Source organism: Myiozetetes cayanensis, unplaced genomic scaffold (assembly GCF_022539395.1).
Source record: "Myiozetetes cayanensis isolate MyiCay16 unplaced genomic scaffold, myiCay2020 scf2-11, whole genome shotgun sequence".
Taxonomy (NCBI): domain Eukaryota; kingdom Metazoa; phylum Chordata; class Aves; order Passeriformes; family Tyrannidae; genus Myiozetetes; species Myiozetetes cayanensis.
Genome location: NW_026087411.1, coordinates 101125899 through 101145533, shown reverse-complemented (window position 1 = coordinate 101145533; position 19635 = coordinate 101125899). Strand labels below are relative to the sequence as shown.

Sequence of the window (19635 nt, the reverse complement as noted above, 5' to 3'; positions counted from 1 at the left end):
GGCCACCATCACCAAGCACTTCTGATCAATATATCCAGAAACTGAACAATAATAACCAGATCTAAAAGGAACTTCTCCGTAATTTTCATTAATTGCAGGACATTAAGGGCAATGGTTCCCAGATGTTTCCCAAGGTTGCCACCCCCACGACCTGCTTCCCAACCCACCTCCTGCTGTCATGCCCTCTGAGCCAGACCATTGTTTCTTTGCCTCTTTCCCAGTACTCACACCCCAGTAGCTGCTCTTTCCTCCCCTCCCTTCTCATTTCCCCACTCTAAGGACTTCACAACTTGGTTGCTACTTTCTCAGTTTGGTTTTCAGCCAAAGACAGGTGTGGAACATGGGCTGACACAAAATGCACAGATGTTCTGACTTGCACTGCACACAGGCTTCGTATCGATTTTCAGATTCCTGCTCAGCCCATAGCCTCTGTGAGATCCTGTAGCAACAAGTTCCACTGGATAATTATGCGGTGTAAACTCAAGTTTTAATGTCAGTTTTAAACCATGTCTTATGATTTCACTACATGATGACACAGGGTAAACAGGAGCCAGCTTCTTTTTATAAACTGCGCTTGCAAGTGCTGTATCATGAGAAGCAAAAACAAATTTTGTAATCATTCCAGAATATTTAAATATAGTAATATTAGCTCACGGTAACCTTCACATGAACTTTATTTTGTGAACTGATGAGATTATGTTATCTTGTTTTTAATAGAATAATTGTGCAATGCAAAGATTAACTTAAGATATTTTTAAATACAATCACAACTCTACTGTACTGGGACAGCGTCAGTCTCCTAAAATAGTTTTACTTTCTGCAGTTTTTTCACATTACTGCAGTTGCCATGGACAAAGCATATGGAACTAAACACCCATGGTAATTCGTGGCATCATGTATCTGAAATAGGGCTAAATTAAGAAAGCAAAAATAAAATCTATCTAGCACAGCTGCTTAGTCATAACTTTCCTATTTTGCATCTCCTGCAGAGGTAAGGTTCAAGATGCTGCATTTCAGACCAAACACAAGCCTGGTGGGGGACATTAGACAGGTAAAAGGGCTGCCAGCATGCCCCAGCACAGGTGCCAACTTGTCTGGGAGAGATCTTCAGGGTTTATGGCTGATAAATAAACATTATTTACAAGAATAATTTAGGTTCTGGTAGAAAGAAATCACATCATTAACAAAAAAACAAAAGTTCTGTGCGTTTACAAAAGCATGTACATGCAAAGGTATCTTATGACATGGAATCAACTTCATGGCTGCCCCACTAGCCTGTGAGGCAGTATCTGTTCTCCAAACTGTTACTGGTCCTGATAGGTAGTAACAAGTAAAAATTTGCTTTCCTATCAATCCTGTTGTCTCTGAGTATAAAGAAAATTGTTAAGTTGCTGTTACCAGCACCACTCAGCATTTTCTACAGCACCACAGCACACATTGCCAGAATAATAATTCAATCAATGGTAATTTTGGGAGCTGTCAAAACAGGACTGAAAATGCTATAAAAGCATCTGCAAACTACCAGAACTGCTGAGTATTTCTTCAGATGCATACTAGAGCAGGTATAAGGGACAGAAGATGGTCAGCAGGCAGAGGATGTGTGGGATTAGTTTTACTTTTCATTGAAAAGTTTTACTCTTAAGGAAGTAGGAAAATGGAAAGAATACGGACTTTATTTTGAGCCAGCATATTCACTGTATTTCAGTGATAGCTGATATTAATAGAGATAGAAATAGTAAGACTGGTTCTTGAGGGCTGGGGGATGATGTGGCACCAGAGGACTCTAGTGGGAGAGTTGAAAGGCAGTGTGGCAGCCGTGTGTGGGTGGATGTGGTGAGATGCTGTACCATGGGGCTGTGGGGGGCTATGCTCACTGGACAAGTGATGCGTGGCAGAAGGATGCAAGCAGAGGTTGGGCTTTATGACAGCTGCAATGCATTACCACAGAGAAACAGCTCTGACACAGTCAATTCTGCTACAGGCACAATAGACCTCAGGAAGGAGTGATATCTTGCAACCCCCACCAAGCCTTACAGCTGGCCCAGTCCAGCAGCCTGTAGCACATGGCTGGGACTTGAGCTGGGTGCTCACGCCACCCACATGAATTCCAACTGCCACAGAAATCCAGATTCTTTCACACTACACACAGTCCCTGCCCATGGTCCTTGTGTTCCTGCAAACACTTTGTACTGCTGTTTTCCACCCTGTAAAGCTCTCATCTGACCCTTGCTTTGGATTGGTTGTCTATTACCTGCACCTCTTTCTTTTTGTGTGAGAGACACGTTTCACCACAGTGTCACAGATACAGCCTTTGAAAAGCAGCCCCCTCTCAAGCAATATTTAGCAACTGCTTCTAAATGCAGAGTGGGAGCTGAGATCTGTACGTTCTGTATCACCTCAACAGGAAGCACTTGATAGTGTTCAAATCATCTGTAATGATTAGATACCAGACATTAAGTGCTTAAGTACTTGTGAAGAGTGCTTTTATAGAGAATAGAGGATGGTAGCAAGGAAAATAATGTCACTTCCCAGTAACCTTTGGAGTCTGTGTTTTGCAGAAGCTGAATCATGAACTACTTCACTCTCTGACACACAATACAGAACATGCTAGTAATACTATCTGCAGGTGATAATAGTGGATGACTAAATCAGCAAGCATGAAAGGCACTAGAGGAGAAGGTAGAGGCTATAAAAAGTCTTAAAAGCATGCAGGCAACACTAGTTTGTTTAAGATTTGTGTTCAAAAGGGGTATGGGCCAGTTTTTCTCACAAAGGCCACTAGGACTAAAAGCCAGTATTCCATCCCACAAAAGGAAAGACAAGAGAAGTGTGGAGCTGGGACCTGGGTTGCCAGCCCTACACTACACATGCACCTATGGTAAACAACTACAGCACCAAGAGTTGCAGCAGAGGGTGCCAGTCCCACCCAAGCAGATTTGCTTTTATTTATCATTATTATTTATCTCTATTACTCTATCACCTCAAAGCCTCAGAGACACAAACCTTATGTTGTCCCTCTCCATGAAATCTTAGACTCTAGGGGTGCTTAGTTTGTAAACAAGGTCAAGGATGAAGAAACTTTTGGATGGAGCTCTGGAGTGTGGCTCTCCCTGACTCAACCACCATTACTTTTTTGGCATCTTCTGAACAAAAAGCTGTGTTTTTCTACCGTGGGGGTGCACAGCTGTCTGTATGATGGAAAGTACCTGCATTTTGGTCACACAGTAAACGCATACCTGGTCTTGTAACAGGATGTGCTCCATCAGACAATGGGCTGTGCACACAAGTTTCAACATACACAATTTCTTATGTATATATCCATGGTGGAGAATGACTGCAGTTGGTCACACAACAGACACTGGGTCTGGTGAGGCCAGGTCCTGAGACTCCTATCCTGTAGGTAGGATGCAGTATGTAGGCAACTCATGGAGCAAAATGTTATCAGTGAAACAACACTCAGGAGTATGATTGCTTTAGTCAACTAGCAGCTGTATTTTGTCAAAGTTTTGAAGACTTTGTGGCAAAAGAAAATGTTAAGAATGGATGTAATTTATTTTTTTATTATATACTTTAGGCCTTTTTTAGTTTAATGCAGAAAATGAATGTCTAAAGACTGGCAAAGCAAATCTCAGATCTAAAACACAAGGAAAAGTTAACAGACACTTGGTATAAGTTATTTAAATATTTGGTTACAGGAAAGGAGATTTCAACCCACTGTCTTTAGATCTGAGTCTTGCAAAAACTCTTGTATCTTTGAGGCTGTAGTATGCTGTAGGCCATTAAGCAGTATTGTATTTTCTCTTGATCATTTCAGGTCATTGCTTAATTATATTAACTCCTTTCAACTGATCCTTTTACTTTGTTTTTCCCCACTACAAAAGTGTACTTGTTGGTCCTGTACATCACCGAGACAGATGTCCATGCAGCATGAACTTTATTTATAAAGGATGGATTAGACATAAATGCCACACTTTTTAAAAAAAGTTTAAATTAACTAATCAACTGGTGAAAACTAAACAGGTACTACTATTTACATAGGACAATGCTCACCTTCCTTCCCAAAACTTAAAGTGAATTCTCACTTTGAAGCAAGGACAACAATATGTAGAAACACACTGATTGCTAACAGTTACCTTGTAGATAGCAATCCACATCTCTCAAACTTACACAACTTACATTTTCTCTGCAAATGAACCTAAATGAGCTCTTTGGCATAGTCATACTGATGTCTGCATTTCAAGGACAGTATTTTAATGGGCTCAGCGACCTGATAGCATTTCATCAGTATAAAATCAATGATCCTTCCACTGGTGTATCCAGCAAGAAAGGCCAGCCCAAATATTAACTAACAATGTCTATACCCATCCTTCCTACACCTCAACTGAGCGAAGTTAACACTGATTCTATACAGACAAACAGGAAGTTTGCAACTTAGACAGTATTTCCAAAAACTAGACAATGATGGTGATCACTGATTTCACATTTAGAGCATATGAAACATCATGATGCCTGGTGCCATTCTAGGACACCTTTTTAGATTTTCACATGAATTTCTCAGCAATGTTATCTCCATTTTCTCACTCTTTTGAGGTACCTTGGCAAGAAAATATCCCCAGAAAGTGTATTAGGAGTGTTTTAGAACCATCTCATCTGCTTTCCTGAGTGCACTGGGCTCAGCTTGAAATCTGCAGGCAGTTCAAAAATTCAGTCACAAACCACCACTGTTCTAGATGTAGTAAGTCACTTGCAGATCAGTCTTACCATTTGATGTCTTCAGTTACTCAAGTTAATATCAGTTTCAGGTTTAAATGTTCAGATCTCATTTTAACATTTCCCTTCTTAACTGTCTTCTTTATGCTAATAAACCCAGACATATTATTATGATTCTATTCCAAGGGTCCTGCAGGATAAAACTATCCAGTGTGGCAACTATTCCAAAAAGTAAAGCTCCAACTGAGTTCCTCCTATTAAAGAAATATACTTTACAAATCTTCATATAAAAATCCTACCTGGATCAATCAGTAGCAATATACTACAAAACTGTAACAACTCCTGTTGCCCTGTGCCAACTTTTAGATAAATAAGACTTGTAAACCAAAATCTGCTCCTAAATTTACATTTACTATTTCTGGAATGTACAAAAAGTTTCCTAAAACTTTTCCTTATGAACTTGCATTGGTCTTTTTTGTCACAGAAGAAGTGCACTCATTGACCTCGCTTCTGATCCAAAATTATTTCCACCTTGTGGAGTAGTAAATCTCTGTGTTTCTCTCAGAAATTAATAACGACTTCCATCAGACAATTAAATTAGAAAAGTCACTTAAAGATTCAGAAATATAAGCTTAAATTGTCTGATTATATACCATTCTAATAAACCATGAAAAACAACCCTGTTTCTATTCAGAAAGCAGAGCCTCTCAAAAGTAATTTCATGAGATGGTAGCAATTAGTCTCTTGTATCATTTAGGAAATGTGTCTCTTTTCAATTAAATATGTCGTCCAGTCAGGAAGAAAAGTGGTCTGTCCTCTTTTGCATTGGCAGTCTGGAATTCATCCCGCAGTCGGAACTGCCATTCATCTTCCAGCTCCAGCCGGACAACAGTCTGGCGAAGAGAATTGCGGTCCTGACAAATCACACACAGGGTGGCACCTAAGCAAACAGTTAAAAAGAAACTCACATGAGTATTCCCTTCATTCTCCGATCACCCAGCTCCCACCACCCTTTGGCACGTAGGACTCCACCACTTTCACATCAAGAGTTACAAATGGGCTTGGGAGAAAATTAAGCCACTTGTAGTAGGACTGAGGAGAGCCATGTTCAGCTCCCTGTTTGTCAGGATCTTCTTGTGTAAGTTGAGGTACCTAGTATTCACCTAGTAAACAGGACTAACAGTACCTTCCCTACTCTTTAGGTTAAGGAAGGGTAAAACAGTTAGGTCTAAGGAGGTGGTGATGCATCCTGGCAGCAAACAAGATAAAGCCCTACATCCATTCCTGTTTTAGCCCTTCTGATCATTACCTTTGTTGAGTGAAACCCTCACTCAGCAAAACACACAAGTCAACCACTGTGATGGCTGACTAAACTCTTTGTGCTTTGCTGGCCAGCAGTGGTCTAAATATGGCCTTAAAACTAATCATTAACTTTTAGTGGTTTTTGTATTGGTAAGCTAATGTGCTGGCAACAAAGACTCTGGTCTGTATGGCTATGCACACAGGCAAGCCCAAAATGACAAAGTAAAAAACATCATATTTTATAATATTAATTTTAAAAAATATCAACTGCCCTGACTGACATGCTGATACCATTTTAACTTGCTTGTGTGACTTCCTGGCTTCTGAGAAAAACACTCAATTGAGATGTAATAATTACCTCAACAGCATTCAGTAATCTGAATGTGAGACAGTGAGGTAAGTGTAAATGCCCAAGACAAAAACCCCCCAATCCTATGAATATAATTAAAAAGAAACAAGACTGACAGTCATGTGGTGTCTAGTGCTTATGTGGCAGGTTCGAAAATCAAGTAAACTCTGCCAGGGGAGATGGAGAAATCCCAAAGCAAATACACTTTGTGCTACATGCTATAAAAATTGCCTGGTTTATGCAAAATAAGACTGACTGATAGCCTCTGTGTTAACTGCAACAGAGAACACAGCAGTTCATAACAACTCTGCCTGTTTCAAGAGGCACTAACCATGGTGTTCTTCTTCCAGTGACAGTTACAGCTGTGAGTGAAACAAATCCCCAGAGCACTAAATGCCTAAGATAGTAGCAGAATGATACAAAAGAAGTCTGCAATGTAACTGCCAGCAATCCAAGTGGAAGTTAGTTGTCACCACTGCTATACACCATCATTAGAATTACATGGAGAAACTGGTTATTAGGAATACATTTTAAATGAGTCAGCTTCTATTTCCAAAAATAGTAAAAAGACTTAGATAGAGGCTTTTCAATCACTCATTTTCCATCACAAATTAGAAAATCTGGAAGAACACAATATGTAAATGGTTCCTTCAAAAACCTTCAATACTGAGTTTACAAACATAAAGTAAGGAGTTGTGTATGTACACTAGGCAGAATGATATGGATCCAGCATTCCTCCCCATTTAGAAATCTGCAGAACTTATAGCACTGTTATATACCAGTTTACTACAGTGCAGAACCAGCATCAAAGTTGAGGTGGGATATATAAATACAAATATGAATACATGCATATACATATATATGTATAGATATTTTCATATAAAATGGACTTTCCCCAGGTTGCCAGAGACCCTGTCATCTAATTCTTTGTAATAAAAGTATTGCTGCTCACCTTTAAGAAAATGAAACTTCTTCAAAAAGCTAGCTACGACAAAGGAGTCACAGAGGTACAGCAGGAGACCACTGAATGTCAAACCAGAGGAACTGATGTTCAGAGAATGAGGCCGAGAACTCACATAGCAAACTGCAATCTGATTGGGAGAGGTTGAGAAAAAAGATCAGTATTTTTAAAGCTTCTACATAAAGCTTTCAATATTTTCACCTGATTCAAATTCAGACTTGCTTTCCAACTCCAAATATTGTGAGATGTATAGTTCCTTCCAAAACCTCCCTTTACTTATTACAAATATATATAGAGCACTATTTATAAATATGTATTAGTTGTTACTGTTTATTACTATTATTATCATAAGGATTAGATGTGATAGTTTGAAAGCTGCAGTAACTCTAGCTCCCCACAACCATAATGCTGAGCTACCCAGCAAATTTTATTTTTATGTGAATAAATACAGTAACCATGCAGTCAGACATGAAAAGAACCTTTATAAATTCCAATTTTCATTTACATTGCAATAGGATTACTCAAGTCAGTAGAGTTGGACATATACATGAATGTACAAGGTTTCCTCTTGTCTAGTTTGTTTTTATGGCTACTCTAAACATCCACTAAGAACTGAGAATATTTATAGCACTGTTTCAGGATTCAAAAATTTAAATTAAGAAATGTTCCACACATGGCTTTACTTCCAAAGTGCTACATAGATGGGGTAGATCCTCATCTGGCATAAATCAGCCTTATTCAGTGGAGGAAGGTTGAACAACGGCGAGTGAGACTCTGTCCCAGTATACCTATTCCATATTTCTTCAATCCTATTGGACATATTCCAGCTCAGGCAACAATTCCAGAAGCAAACTGAACTAATTTCATGTGCCAAATGGGTTAGACCTGAAAGTACGCAATGGAGGAAGACTAACAATACAACACTCTTCCATAGTTTGTTTTCCTAAATATGGTGAGAACATAGGCCTGTAAGAGCTTAGCCATAAAGAAAATTAAAAGATATAGTACAAAATGTTCTGGGAGCAGCATATATGGGAAGTTCATTACACAGCTTTACTTTGGTAAAGAAGTTTAGTAAACCCATTAAGACTGAGTTTCATTTAGTTTTCAAGTCAGGTGAAGAGGTAAAAACAGTTTCTCTCATGAACGACACCCCCCTAGTATCACACTTCTAATCAACCTACATTTGAGTTGAAGTGTGACCTTGGCTTTAGATTCAAACTCATCAGAGGGAGCCAATAGCTCCTGAGATCTAATGTCAGCTTCTACCTTTCTGACTGGCTTTTTTGTATTTGCTTCGCTGTTCATCTTATCACTCAAAAGTGAACTAAAACATTGTTTAAAGTGCTTTCTAAGGGTTACCTAGTATTTGCAAAATCCTCTTATGGAAAAAATTTGCTGTAGAAAGAGACAAATTATAGCAGATTGCGAAAACACACTTCTTAAAGAAAAATGTGGTCTGTAATAATTCAAAATCTAATATAATCCACAGACTATGTTGGTATTCAGGACAAATCTGGGATTGTTCTCCATGTACTTTGGTTGAAGCCTCTGACAATACCTCTATGGGACTAAAAATTTGATTTTAACATTATAGAGATCTAATTCCTATTTCTTTAAATGCTGTATAACTATTATTAAGAAATGTATCAGCAAACCCATCCAAAACATACCCTATAAATTTCTAGAGCTGCTTGAAGATTATTTTGTTCAGTACCTGTGGTCCTAAGTTAAGGTAACAGTCCACAGACAGCACTGGATGGCTATAATTCTTCAATGAGAGAGGGAAGAAGCGATGGCTGTGATACTGGAGATACTTTTCAAGGAGCAACTGAGCAGGTGCTGCCAAGAAGGTGTGCTTGCTGTCAGGAGCACAAATGTACTGAGCAGGGGAGATTGAAACTGGAGTGTCAGATACCTATGAGGAAAAAATACAGTAAATGCACCAAAATACCTCAGGTCTCCTAGATAAAAGGTACAGAAAAAGGAAAACAGAATTTTAACAACAATGAATCAGAGGTCTTAGTTCCCACCTTAGACTTTATATGGAAGGATCGTTGTCCTCCTACTGCAATTTGCTTTTTCATTACATTGAAGTGGTTGAACCGACAAATGAGAAGGCCAGCACTGTGGACACGCAGGTTGAAGTCAACATCATCACACGTAAATCTGGAAAGAATAAAATCATAGCAGGTCAGAAGAATGTTTCTTGTAACACATTGTCAAATACAAGCACTCAGGGTCTTTGATCAGCACCATAGAAAGGACAGTCAAACATACAAACCCTCCACCAGTGCCTACTAGGCAGGGAAAGAGGCTTCAGCTTTGTAATAATAAACTAGGCTAGAATGAGTTCAAGAAGATCAGACTGAGGGAGGGAAGCACTTAGGGAGGGAAAGGACCAGAAACATAAAGTGGAAAGGCAGTAAATCGTCAGGGAAATACCGTGGAGTTAAAATATGTTCTTTGCCTTTTACTACAATAATGCAGTCGTAGAAATTTGCTACATAGGTTACTAACCCAAATAAGGTCAAGGAAATTAATTTCTTCAACTTCCAAGGAAACGGATGAGGCCCTACATTTGATTTGTCAAATGCACATAAATACCTGACTACTCATTTTGCCATCAGAATATGAATATTCAGTAATTTTTTCAATGTGCCTTTACAGAAACAATGGCACTTTATGTTAGAGACGAAAACTATTTGAAGACAAGGAGTCTTTTCTTAATACAAGAGAACTGTTAAGACACACAAATAATTAAGCAGAATAAGGCCAAACATCTGTGAGCTAAATCTGACCCATTCAAACATTATGATGGAACAGAATAAAAGGTAAATTCCCAAAGTTTTGACTAAATTCAAAGACTCTTGTCTTTGGAAAATTCTGACTCAGTTCTCCATTTTGAAAGTATTTATTACAAAGGAAACAGGATGATGTGCAGAACCATTGGACTGACATCCAGGGCATTAACTTAAGAGAGCTGAGCAATTAGTACAACAGTTAATATAAGTGAGAAACATGGCATTTAATTATGGGGTTTTAAAAATTTGTCTTTGATCTTAGCAATATCTACATGGTTATTTCGTATCCCTTACTGTCAGTGTTTCTGTGTTTTAAAATATACCTTTTTCCTTGCCAGCACAGGCTTGGAATGTCATATGACATTTCAGGCTTAACAGCACCCACACAGAGGATTAGGATGAGCCACATGTGGTTTAAAGACACAGGCAGGAAACGGGTGGTGTGATCTGGCATTCCTGACATTTTAACATTGCTGCCCGTACTCACATCACTTTGCTTTATTGTCATTGTCTCCATTAGCCCTTCATAATGCTTCATAAGGTAATACAGTTAGGCAGCCTGGGAGCATAGTTCTGTACTAGGAGACGTGCTAGGGAGCAACTTCAAAATGCTGTTTTGAAGTGTCAGGCTGGTGACAATAGAAATACAGATCATCTGTTTATCCACAGAATAATGAAAGCAGAATGCTTCTCTGCAGTTCCAAGCAAACTTGGACTTCAAAAGGTATCTTCCTGAGTTAGAAAAGTTCTGAGAAGCACAGTGACTGAATTCAGTTACCTAAGTCTAGATGTGTAGAGCCATTTTAGATTACCTGAAGTGTCCCACCTAGCTTAGAGAAAAACACGTGTAGATTTCATGTCAGACCTGCCAGCCTCATATGGACATCTTGCATATTCTGAGGTGCCTAAAGACCAGCTTTAGACAAGTGAATTCTATTTCTAGTGATATATATTTCATTCTGTTGTAATAAACTCTTGTCCCCCAAAAGTGGGGCCAAAACCACAGCCTATTTCACACTGTCTCAGTTTAAATGAGACACAGGTGTTTTGCTGAGGATGAGTTATGAGAAAGACCCAAACTCCTCCCTCTAAGCAATTGTAAATCCGAAATTAAGAGGCTCTGACTGAGGGGAAAAAATGTGGAAAAAGGAAAAATAACAGCCCTTTATTAAAAGATATATGTGTATTGGCAGAAACAACAAAAGAAAACAAGTAAAACAACCAAACAATATTTCTATACCCACAAATAATCCCCTTCAAAACAAACCAATAAACAAACATGGAAAAATAAGGTAAACAGTTCCATTTGTGCCCTTTGGTGCAATTCTAACCACAGTCAACAGGGGGTGCTGTTGGATCACTGGAGATGCAGAGCTTGTAGTGTCCTGTGCCAGACACCATGGGGCGCTGTTGGATCACTGGAAATGTAGAGCCTGCAGTGCTTTATGCTGCTCAGCAGGGGGTGCTGTGGGATTACTGGTCATTGCCATGGGGGGTGACACCCTCCGGGGTGTGTTGGAGAAACTGAAAATGGGTTTCCCTTCTGCCCCTGCCACTGGGAAAGGGGAGAGAGAGGAGGGAGAGCAACAACAAAAAAAAGATCCTCCCCAATGGGACTCACTCTGTCCTGCTGGTTGAATCATGCAGTATAATTTTTTCCCTCTCCCTTTGATGTGCACAAGGGCCACTGCTAAGAAAGAAATAAACAGGAACGGGGAAGGGGAAAAACCTCCTGAAACAGTTCCTCTCCAATGAAAATTCAAGCAGAATCCACAGCAGACAGCCAGACTGAGAATAAAACCCACTCGGAGCTCTCTTCTGACCTTGTTCCAGCTTCAGCAGCCACCTGAACTCCTTCTCTCCCTATTTCCCAGGAGACGAGAGGAAAAAAAGTAAAAAGAAAACTCCTCCCCCTTCCTTAAAAGGAAGATTCTGAGGGCCATTAACCAGGAATGTGGCCTTACTGGCAGCTCCTTTTGTGTTACTTAACTGCCCATTGAAACATCTCCTCCACGCAGTGAGCAGGGGGAAGGGAAAAATTCCTGCTTAGTTTCTAAGAACCAGGAAAACCATGACACACACAGATCAGTGAAATTCTGTGAGATTATGTACCTAGTGAATACCATTCTGGTAACTGTGGTGATACTGTGTATGACAAAATTAAAATCTGAGATCTCTATGTGGTACAATAAATGAAAAAGTGGGATTTCTGAGACAGCTGAATGTGAGAAACAACCACCAATGTTAACAAGATTTATTTATGCCTTTCTTCTGATTTTCCTGATGAGCACACATGTGGTGCACTCCAGTGTTGTGCTATTCAGGGTAAAAATCCCAGCTATATGTTAGAACAAGACTTGGTTATGCACCATTCACCCATACATCCCTGTTTTATTTGGAAGGGAGTGGACATAAGTGGGCAGGAGAGGAAGTAAAGTGTTCACTAAAAGGTCACTTGGAGTTGAAACAGTACTTCAGGGCACACTGCTGAGTATGTCTACTCTATAATTCAACTATGATTGCATTATTTGGAACTATAGAAATTAATGTCTTTTTTCAACTTCTGGTAACCAGGGAAGGATCACTAAGCAAGAAAACAAAATCTGTCTGCATGTCATTCACAACCTCCATAAAAAAACAAGAGCTCTTGTAAAACTTCCTTTACTTGGTTCATTATCTCAATTCAAAAGGTGCTACTGATTCACTTACCTGTTCTGGTTATACTGTACATTCTGTGTCAGATCCACATTCAGCATAATGAAATCATGCACATGGCAGCAGGAGAATGGTTCCTTGATCTCAGCACTGCTCGTTTTACTGGACCATTTTCTCATCCCAATTAAGGCATAATGAGTAACATTGGGAGTTGCTTCAATATGTTGAAGGATTTGCTTCAAGGAAACATTCCTTTCAGTCCACGTATAGTCACTACAATAATTACGAAAAATGTGTTAATTTTGAAGTATATAGAGAACATTTAGAATCTCATTCAGCTGAAGAGCACTTATTAACAGTCGAAAGTTGGTCTGATATCAGGTAGATAACTCCTGTTTGTATTACTTTACTGCATTTTTTTGTCTCTATTCAAAACTTACAATTAACTGGTGCTTATGTGGTGGGGACTGGTATGACAGATCTAAAACTTAGTCTAGATCTTTCAAAATATTCACTCAGATATGTAAGCTTTTAAAGTTACCTAGATAATATTCTAATGAATCTGGGAGGGTTGCTAACTTTGTGACATACATTAAGCACAAAGTATTGAGATCCTTCTAGCCCACCCCTACAGTGTAAACCTCAGTTTTCACTGAGTTTCATTCTTTCTGAAGGTTTGCTGTAAATCCTGCACAGCACCATTCTGGGAATAGATAATATTAGTACAAACAATGTCCAAAGTAATGAAAACAAAAATAAAAATTTGGGGATTTAGGGAACTCATAAAGGAGCCACACAGACTGGCACTGATGAAAGAGCCAAAGGAAATCAGCTGCGCAATTTACAGAGAATTGTCTTTTAGCTTCCTTAGAAAAATCTGGTGAAAAATGTACATGTGAATGTCCATGCTTGTCCAACGTTCCAGGGATTGCTTACAGAGCCTGAAATCTGCATTCCAGGTAATTGTAGATTGAAGCAGCATCAATCAAAGCAGCAACGGCTGCAGGGCATGTAAATCCTCAGAGGACAGAAATGAAAAGCAGGCCAAATGAAAAGCACTACATTATGTGCAATGCAAATGCAGATATCTAGATATCTACTCTCATTAGGCAGATATAATTCTCTGATTGTACAGGGTAGAAGTTGTAGTATATTAAACATAATTTCAAAATCATATGCAGTGAAATGTTAAAAATGATCAGCTGAAAAAGCATGTATTACTCTATTTACCTCTTCCTATCTCCTGAACAATCAACTTCCACTGCATTCCACATAACACAGGAGTCATCTGAAATGACAATGAAAGGCCAAATATCTTGGGGTTTTATGCCCAGCTCCTCCTGCCTATTTCGTTCGAGCTCCAGGTTATGATAAGACAGCTCTTTTATCAAGAAGTGTGCAGCACCTGAAACCAAGGACATAAACCATCAGATTAAAAGAAGGGGCAGAAATTGTTATCTTTTAGTCTGGAAGCCTTTTGAAGTGAGTGTTTCTGCAGATAAGGGTATAAATCCCTCTGAAGATTTTAACACCCCAACACTCCCCAGAGCCAACTTATTTTGTCACTTTCCAAGAAAGTGACTTACAGAACCACACTGAGACACATGCAAAATGAACTCTGACTTTTTTGCTAGTCTCTTAAGGGTTTAGTGACTAATTCTTTTCACCTGACAGATATTTGGATCCACTAGCATCTCTTAGTGCAAACAGCTAGAGATGCTGACTGATCAGCTGAATGACACAGGGAATTTTCCCTGATGATCTACTTCGAATTTTTGTCACTACTACTGTGTATAAGTTGTTCCAGCAGCACAAAAAAAAAGGCTGAATATTGCACAGATGCTGTATTAGCAGAACATACATAAAGGATTTACTTAATCAGTGCATCACCGCCCATGCAAATAGTACATAACTTATTTCCACGAGGAAACAGAGTCAGTCACTCCATCCGAGTTAATACCCTCAGCTTCATAGAAGAGAGTAAGCATTTCTAGGGTGCAATTCATCAAGCTTGCTTTAGGTGACCTGGATTAAGTGAATTGCATCTTCAGCTGTGGCCCACTGTCTCTAGAGGGAATCCAAATCTCCAGATCAGACATGCTAGTTACAAGATGTATATCTACACTTCACTGTTGATTAACACCACCTCAAGGGTTCAAATTCTGTGTCCACATTTCTTAGAACTTTTTGTTATACCTACCTACTCCTGCACTGTTGAAAATGCTTGGAAGAACAAGCATGATGTGGTTGGGCCAATACTTCTTATATATGGCCATTTCGTATTCCTTAACAACTAAAACATGCAAATGACTGGCTCCATCCATTGCATGATATAAATTGAAAAGTCCGTGTTCATGACGGCCAGTGGTGGGAGTAAAAGTGGGACTTTTTATATAATCTTCACTCTGTAAGCAAAAAGAAATGTGAGTTTCCGTATTAACCTGGAGAGAGAAAAGAGAAACAGATTCTTCAGGAGAATAACTCAGATTCACTGTCACTGATAGGAAAATAAACAAGTTTTATAAGAGCTGGGCAAAAGAAAACTCAATCACTTAGCTTACTCAACTGATGAGAGTGTGGTGGAGTGGACAGGATTGCTAACCTTGACCTGCCAAGTGCACAGGGACCTGGAGGCTAGATCTGAAAAAGGATTTAGGTCCAAATGACATAAACCTCTTCTGGTCAGCCAGCTCCTAAACTCGAAGGCATTGAAAGTCACTAGGTGTTTCCAAGCTTGGGAGTACAGTAAAAACCCTGTTTCTACAGATATCCAGGACTGCTCTAGTCTGGGAAACTTTTTAGCCTGGTTGCTACTGAGGTCATTAAAGACCCAGAATGAAAATGTGCCTCTTTACAGACACTCTCTTAAGTCCTCACAATTAAGTACTCCAGATTTAAAACTGCCAAAGCACAAAATGGTGGATTTGATGCCAGTGGAGTTCATGAAAAGTGAATCAAGAAAAACATTATTATAATGATTTATTAATATAGGTGTATATCCCACAGCATTTTTAAATTTTGCAGGCACAATTTGGGAAGAACTGAACAGAAAAAGAAGCAAAGGAAGAATAAACTATTTTGACAAAGCCTCAAAGCAGGTCAGTGGCAGAAGCAGGAAAAGAATCCATGAGGACCCAGTGCACAGTTCTGACCATTTAGCCAAGCACAAGGTTACTGGCTGAGGAAGGTTTCATCCTCACATTGCACAGTTGATGCTGTGTTGCCATATACCAAAGGATTAACCTTGATAATGAGCAAAAGAAACATGGTGGCTAGAAAGTTTTGCTTCATGTGTCCCTTTCTGGGAGAAGGTACAAGCTTAGTATAAGGACATCTTCATTATCTCTTGACAGCAGGAGTAGAAGTATAAAGAATACTAATTCAACAAATTTTAAAATTGGTGCTCACTCCCATATATAGCCATAAATATGATCATCCATCTACCTTATCTGTGACTAGTGGTAGCCTCATGCTTTCCAGTTGTCTTCCTGGTTGGCTAAAGACAAAATGATGCTCCTTTGATTTTGGAATGATAAAATGCAGCTGGATCTCTTCTCCCAGCATAGAATAGGAAAATGCAAATGCATGCAGAGTGGACTCATAAAGCTAAAGATGGGAAAATAGGATAATTCCAGTTACAGTCAAACTACAAGATCTCAGTGTAGTTTATATACATTTATATACATTTATAACATTGCTGAACAAATTAAAATCACTTACGGTATGGTTCAGATTTTACTTCATTATTCATAGGTGTTACGCAATATCACCCAGACTAGAGCTTACACTAAAAGAAAACACAGTGAAGTGTTCCCTCTTTTGAAACCATTGTTTCAGCTTAGTCTTGCAGATGGCACCAATACTTACAGGCCACTCTTTGGTTTTCAGAAATACTGACACATAAAAACCAGTATTTGCATTGCTGATACCTTTTTCCTCACACTCTAAGAGGCAGGAAATTAGAGGGTTACTTTGAGTAATAAGAAGTTGCATATCATGTATAGACTATTCTATGCTGCACTACTCCTGTATCAGAAGTAGCACCTGTTACAGTCACCCAGGTGAAAATACAAGCAAGTCCCAGTGGGAAAAGATTGCTGGGAAAGTCCTTTTAACTGGTAAGTATACATATAGATTATAGCACTGAATAAACTAGTGTAAATGAGGCAGGAATCATCAATCCTCTGATGTTGCCAAACCTGCAGTCTAGTTAATGCAGGCAAACCTCAAGAAATAACAAACTCTATAAATCAGCTGTTTTTAACACACATATACAATTTCTAAGCCAATTTTAATACAGTGAATGTTTACAAATTGTGTATGGGTTGTGTCTGCTTCAGCTTCTGATCTGCAGAGTAACTTCTAGAAATCTTTACCTGGTACCTGGGATTGAAACCCATATACTGATGACACTGTTCACAGTGATGGTAGGTGTTATATGCTGCATACTTGGACAATCTCATCCTAGTTGTTTGACGGCATGTATACATATCCTCCTGCCTCCTGCTCATTGATCTGTCTATTAAAAAAAGGAAACAACTTTAAGATCTATATTAAAGGTTAGAATGTATTCCCTTGTGACAAACTGTTTCTGTCACCATAGTCAGCTTCTAGGAAAAATGGCCATATTAAACATGTACAAAACAAACTATGAATTCATTCTGAGAATAGTATGTTTATAAACTGTTATGTACAGCAAAGGAAACTACAAACATGTATCTGCAAATTCATGATTATGATAATTCTTTACAGATTTTACATAAGGCTGACATATAGGCAAAGCCAGGTTATTAAAATTATCTTTGTTGCCGTTGCTATTGTTGAATGTTTGTTGCTGGTTGAATGTTTACAAAAGTAATAAATAGTAAAAAAGAGCCTCATGACATTTGCCATTCTGTGACAGAAATCACCACACATTATGTGAAATGAACTTGGCAATTTAGTGATGTTGCTCTTTAGTTCACTGCCATATTTTTTAAAAGAATCTCCTTTGTGAGAGACTGAAGGAAGATGAGGTGTAATTTCTGCTGAAAAGGACTTTGTTATATCACCTTTCACTCAGATTTTCAGCATCAGATCAGGTTGTTCAAGGCTGTTCCTTGTCATGTCAAGCTTTGAAAATCACCAAGAGTGGAGTTTCCATGATCTTTCACGGCAACCTGTTCCATGGTTTGACCACTTTTATTCTGGAAATATTTGTCATACTATCTACTAGTAATTTCTCATGTTGCAATTTGTATCTGTTGTCTCTTCACCTTATGCTGTGTATCTGTAATAGTATGTGTTTATAAGTTCCCATTAGGAAGTTGAAGACAGCATTCAGATGACCCTGATAGACTTCTCCAGACCAAACCAACACGATTCTCTGCAATTTTCTTCACATCTTGGTGATTACCCACTAGCCTCACTTCTGTATGTCAATGTCTTTCTCATACAGGCAAGCAAAAACTTGACAGAACACCCAGATGTGCTCTTAGATGTGCCATGCACAGAAGAATAATCACTTCCCTTGATCTGTTTGCTAGATTATTACTAAGCCATTAACCCAATGGAGAGCTGGTGACACTGTTCAAATTATCTACCTTATGGTAGATGGTCCTATCTACCAGGACCATCAAATCACCTTCATCAAAGTTGCTCTCTACAGAGTTGACCTTAAGCTTGTAGAGTTGAAAAAAAATTGTTCTATCCCAAGTGCAAGGGGCACATTTGTTGAACTATATGAAGTTCCTGTTCCTGAGGTTTATTCGTGAAGGTTCCACTTCTCCAGCCTGCCAACGTCTTTCTGAATGGCAGTGTTACCTTCCTGCATATTGACTCCTTCCCCAACTTGGTACCATCCATGAACTTGCTGACATTGCATTCTGTTCCTCTGACCAGGTTATTAATGGCAACCTTAAACAGCATTTGTCTCCCTATCAGTCTCTGAGTATTGCCATGATTATCCAGCTGTCAGTCAAATTGGTGACACTCCTCACATTTTAAATTCAGTGGTCCAGGTAATTTTCTGCTCACTTTAAAATCCACCTATCCAAACCACCTCCGTCCAGTTTTGCCTGTATGGATATTGTAGAAGACAGTGAAAAAAGCCTTGCTGAAGTCAAGATAAAGCCACTGCTCTTCCTTCATCCATAGTGCCAGTCACCTCATCATAAAATGCAGGCATGTTTGCCAATCACAATTTGCATCCGATGATCCATTCTAGCTGATCCCAGTCACTTTCCTCGCCTTCATAGGTCTGGACATGGCTTACAGGAGATTTTGTTCCATAATTGTTTTGAGGATTGAGGGTAGGCTGAGTAAGCTGTAATTGTTTCAGTCCTCCCTCTGTCCTGTGGAGGAAGGGCATGGCATTTTCCTTTTTTCATCTATCAGGAACCTCCACCAATTGCCATTACCTTTTCAAAATAATAGACAGTAGCCTCACAACAATGTTGGCCATCTCCCTCAGCACACTTGGATATATCCTACCCAGTCCCATGGGCTTGTGTATGTCCAGCTGGATAATTCAGAGGACTGATACCTTGGAGTTTTGATTTTTTTAATTTTTGTAGACCTTAGAAGTAGTTATGTAGTAAATGTAGATTTTAGAGTAGCAGCATATTATCCCTTTACCCTTAACACACGAGCTCAAACCCATTACTCATTCCCATATCAATTCCCTAAATTCCATAGCCTGTTTAGTCTCTTTTTCAAGGTAGAATTGTAGAAGAACACCCTAACCCTACGGAACAAGATACAGCCGTAGACCCAACAACCTTCAGGCCTAGAATTCTGGAAGGCCTCCAAGGACATTATGTGCTCTGAGGAAGATGAAGATGAAGAAGAGGGGGTCCCGAAACACCCCCAGACCC

The 19635-nt window shown here is 39.2% G+C and overlaps 1 protein-coding gene across 3 annotated transcripts in view; it reads right to left on the bottom strand.

Annotated features, from left to right (window-relative positions):
- Positions 1-3928: 3928 nt before the first annotated feature.
- Positions 3929-19635, bottom strand: part of GREB1 (growth regulating estrogen receptor binding 1) — a 93040-nt gene continuing 77333 nt past the window's right edge. For all 3 annotated transcript variants that reach the window (XM_050315274.1, XM_050315276.1, XM_050315277.1), the window contains 9 exons: positions 17158-17300; positions 16226-16387; positions 14982-15186; positions 14012-14186; positions 12836-13054; positions 9356-9491; positions 9040-9240; positions 7314-7452; positions 3929-5650 (listed from right to left, as the gene is read on the bottom strand). In XM_050315274.1, the coding sequence (XP_050171231.1) occupies positions 5487-5650; positions 7314-7452; positions 9040-9240; positions 9356-9491; positions 12836-13054; positions 14012-14186; positions 14982-15186; positions 16226-16387; positions 17158-17300 (1544 nt within the window). In that variant the 3' untranslated portion in view covers positions 3929-5486. The remainder of the gene's footprint in view (positions 5651-7313; positions 7453-9039; positions 9241-9355; positions 9492-12835; positions 13055-14011; positions 14187-14981; positions 15187-16225; positions 16388-17157; positions 17301-19635) is intronic.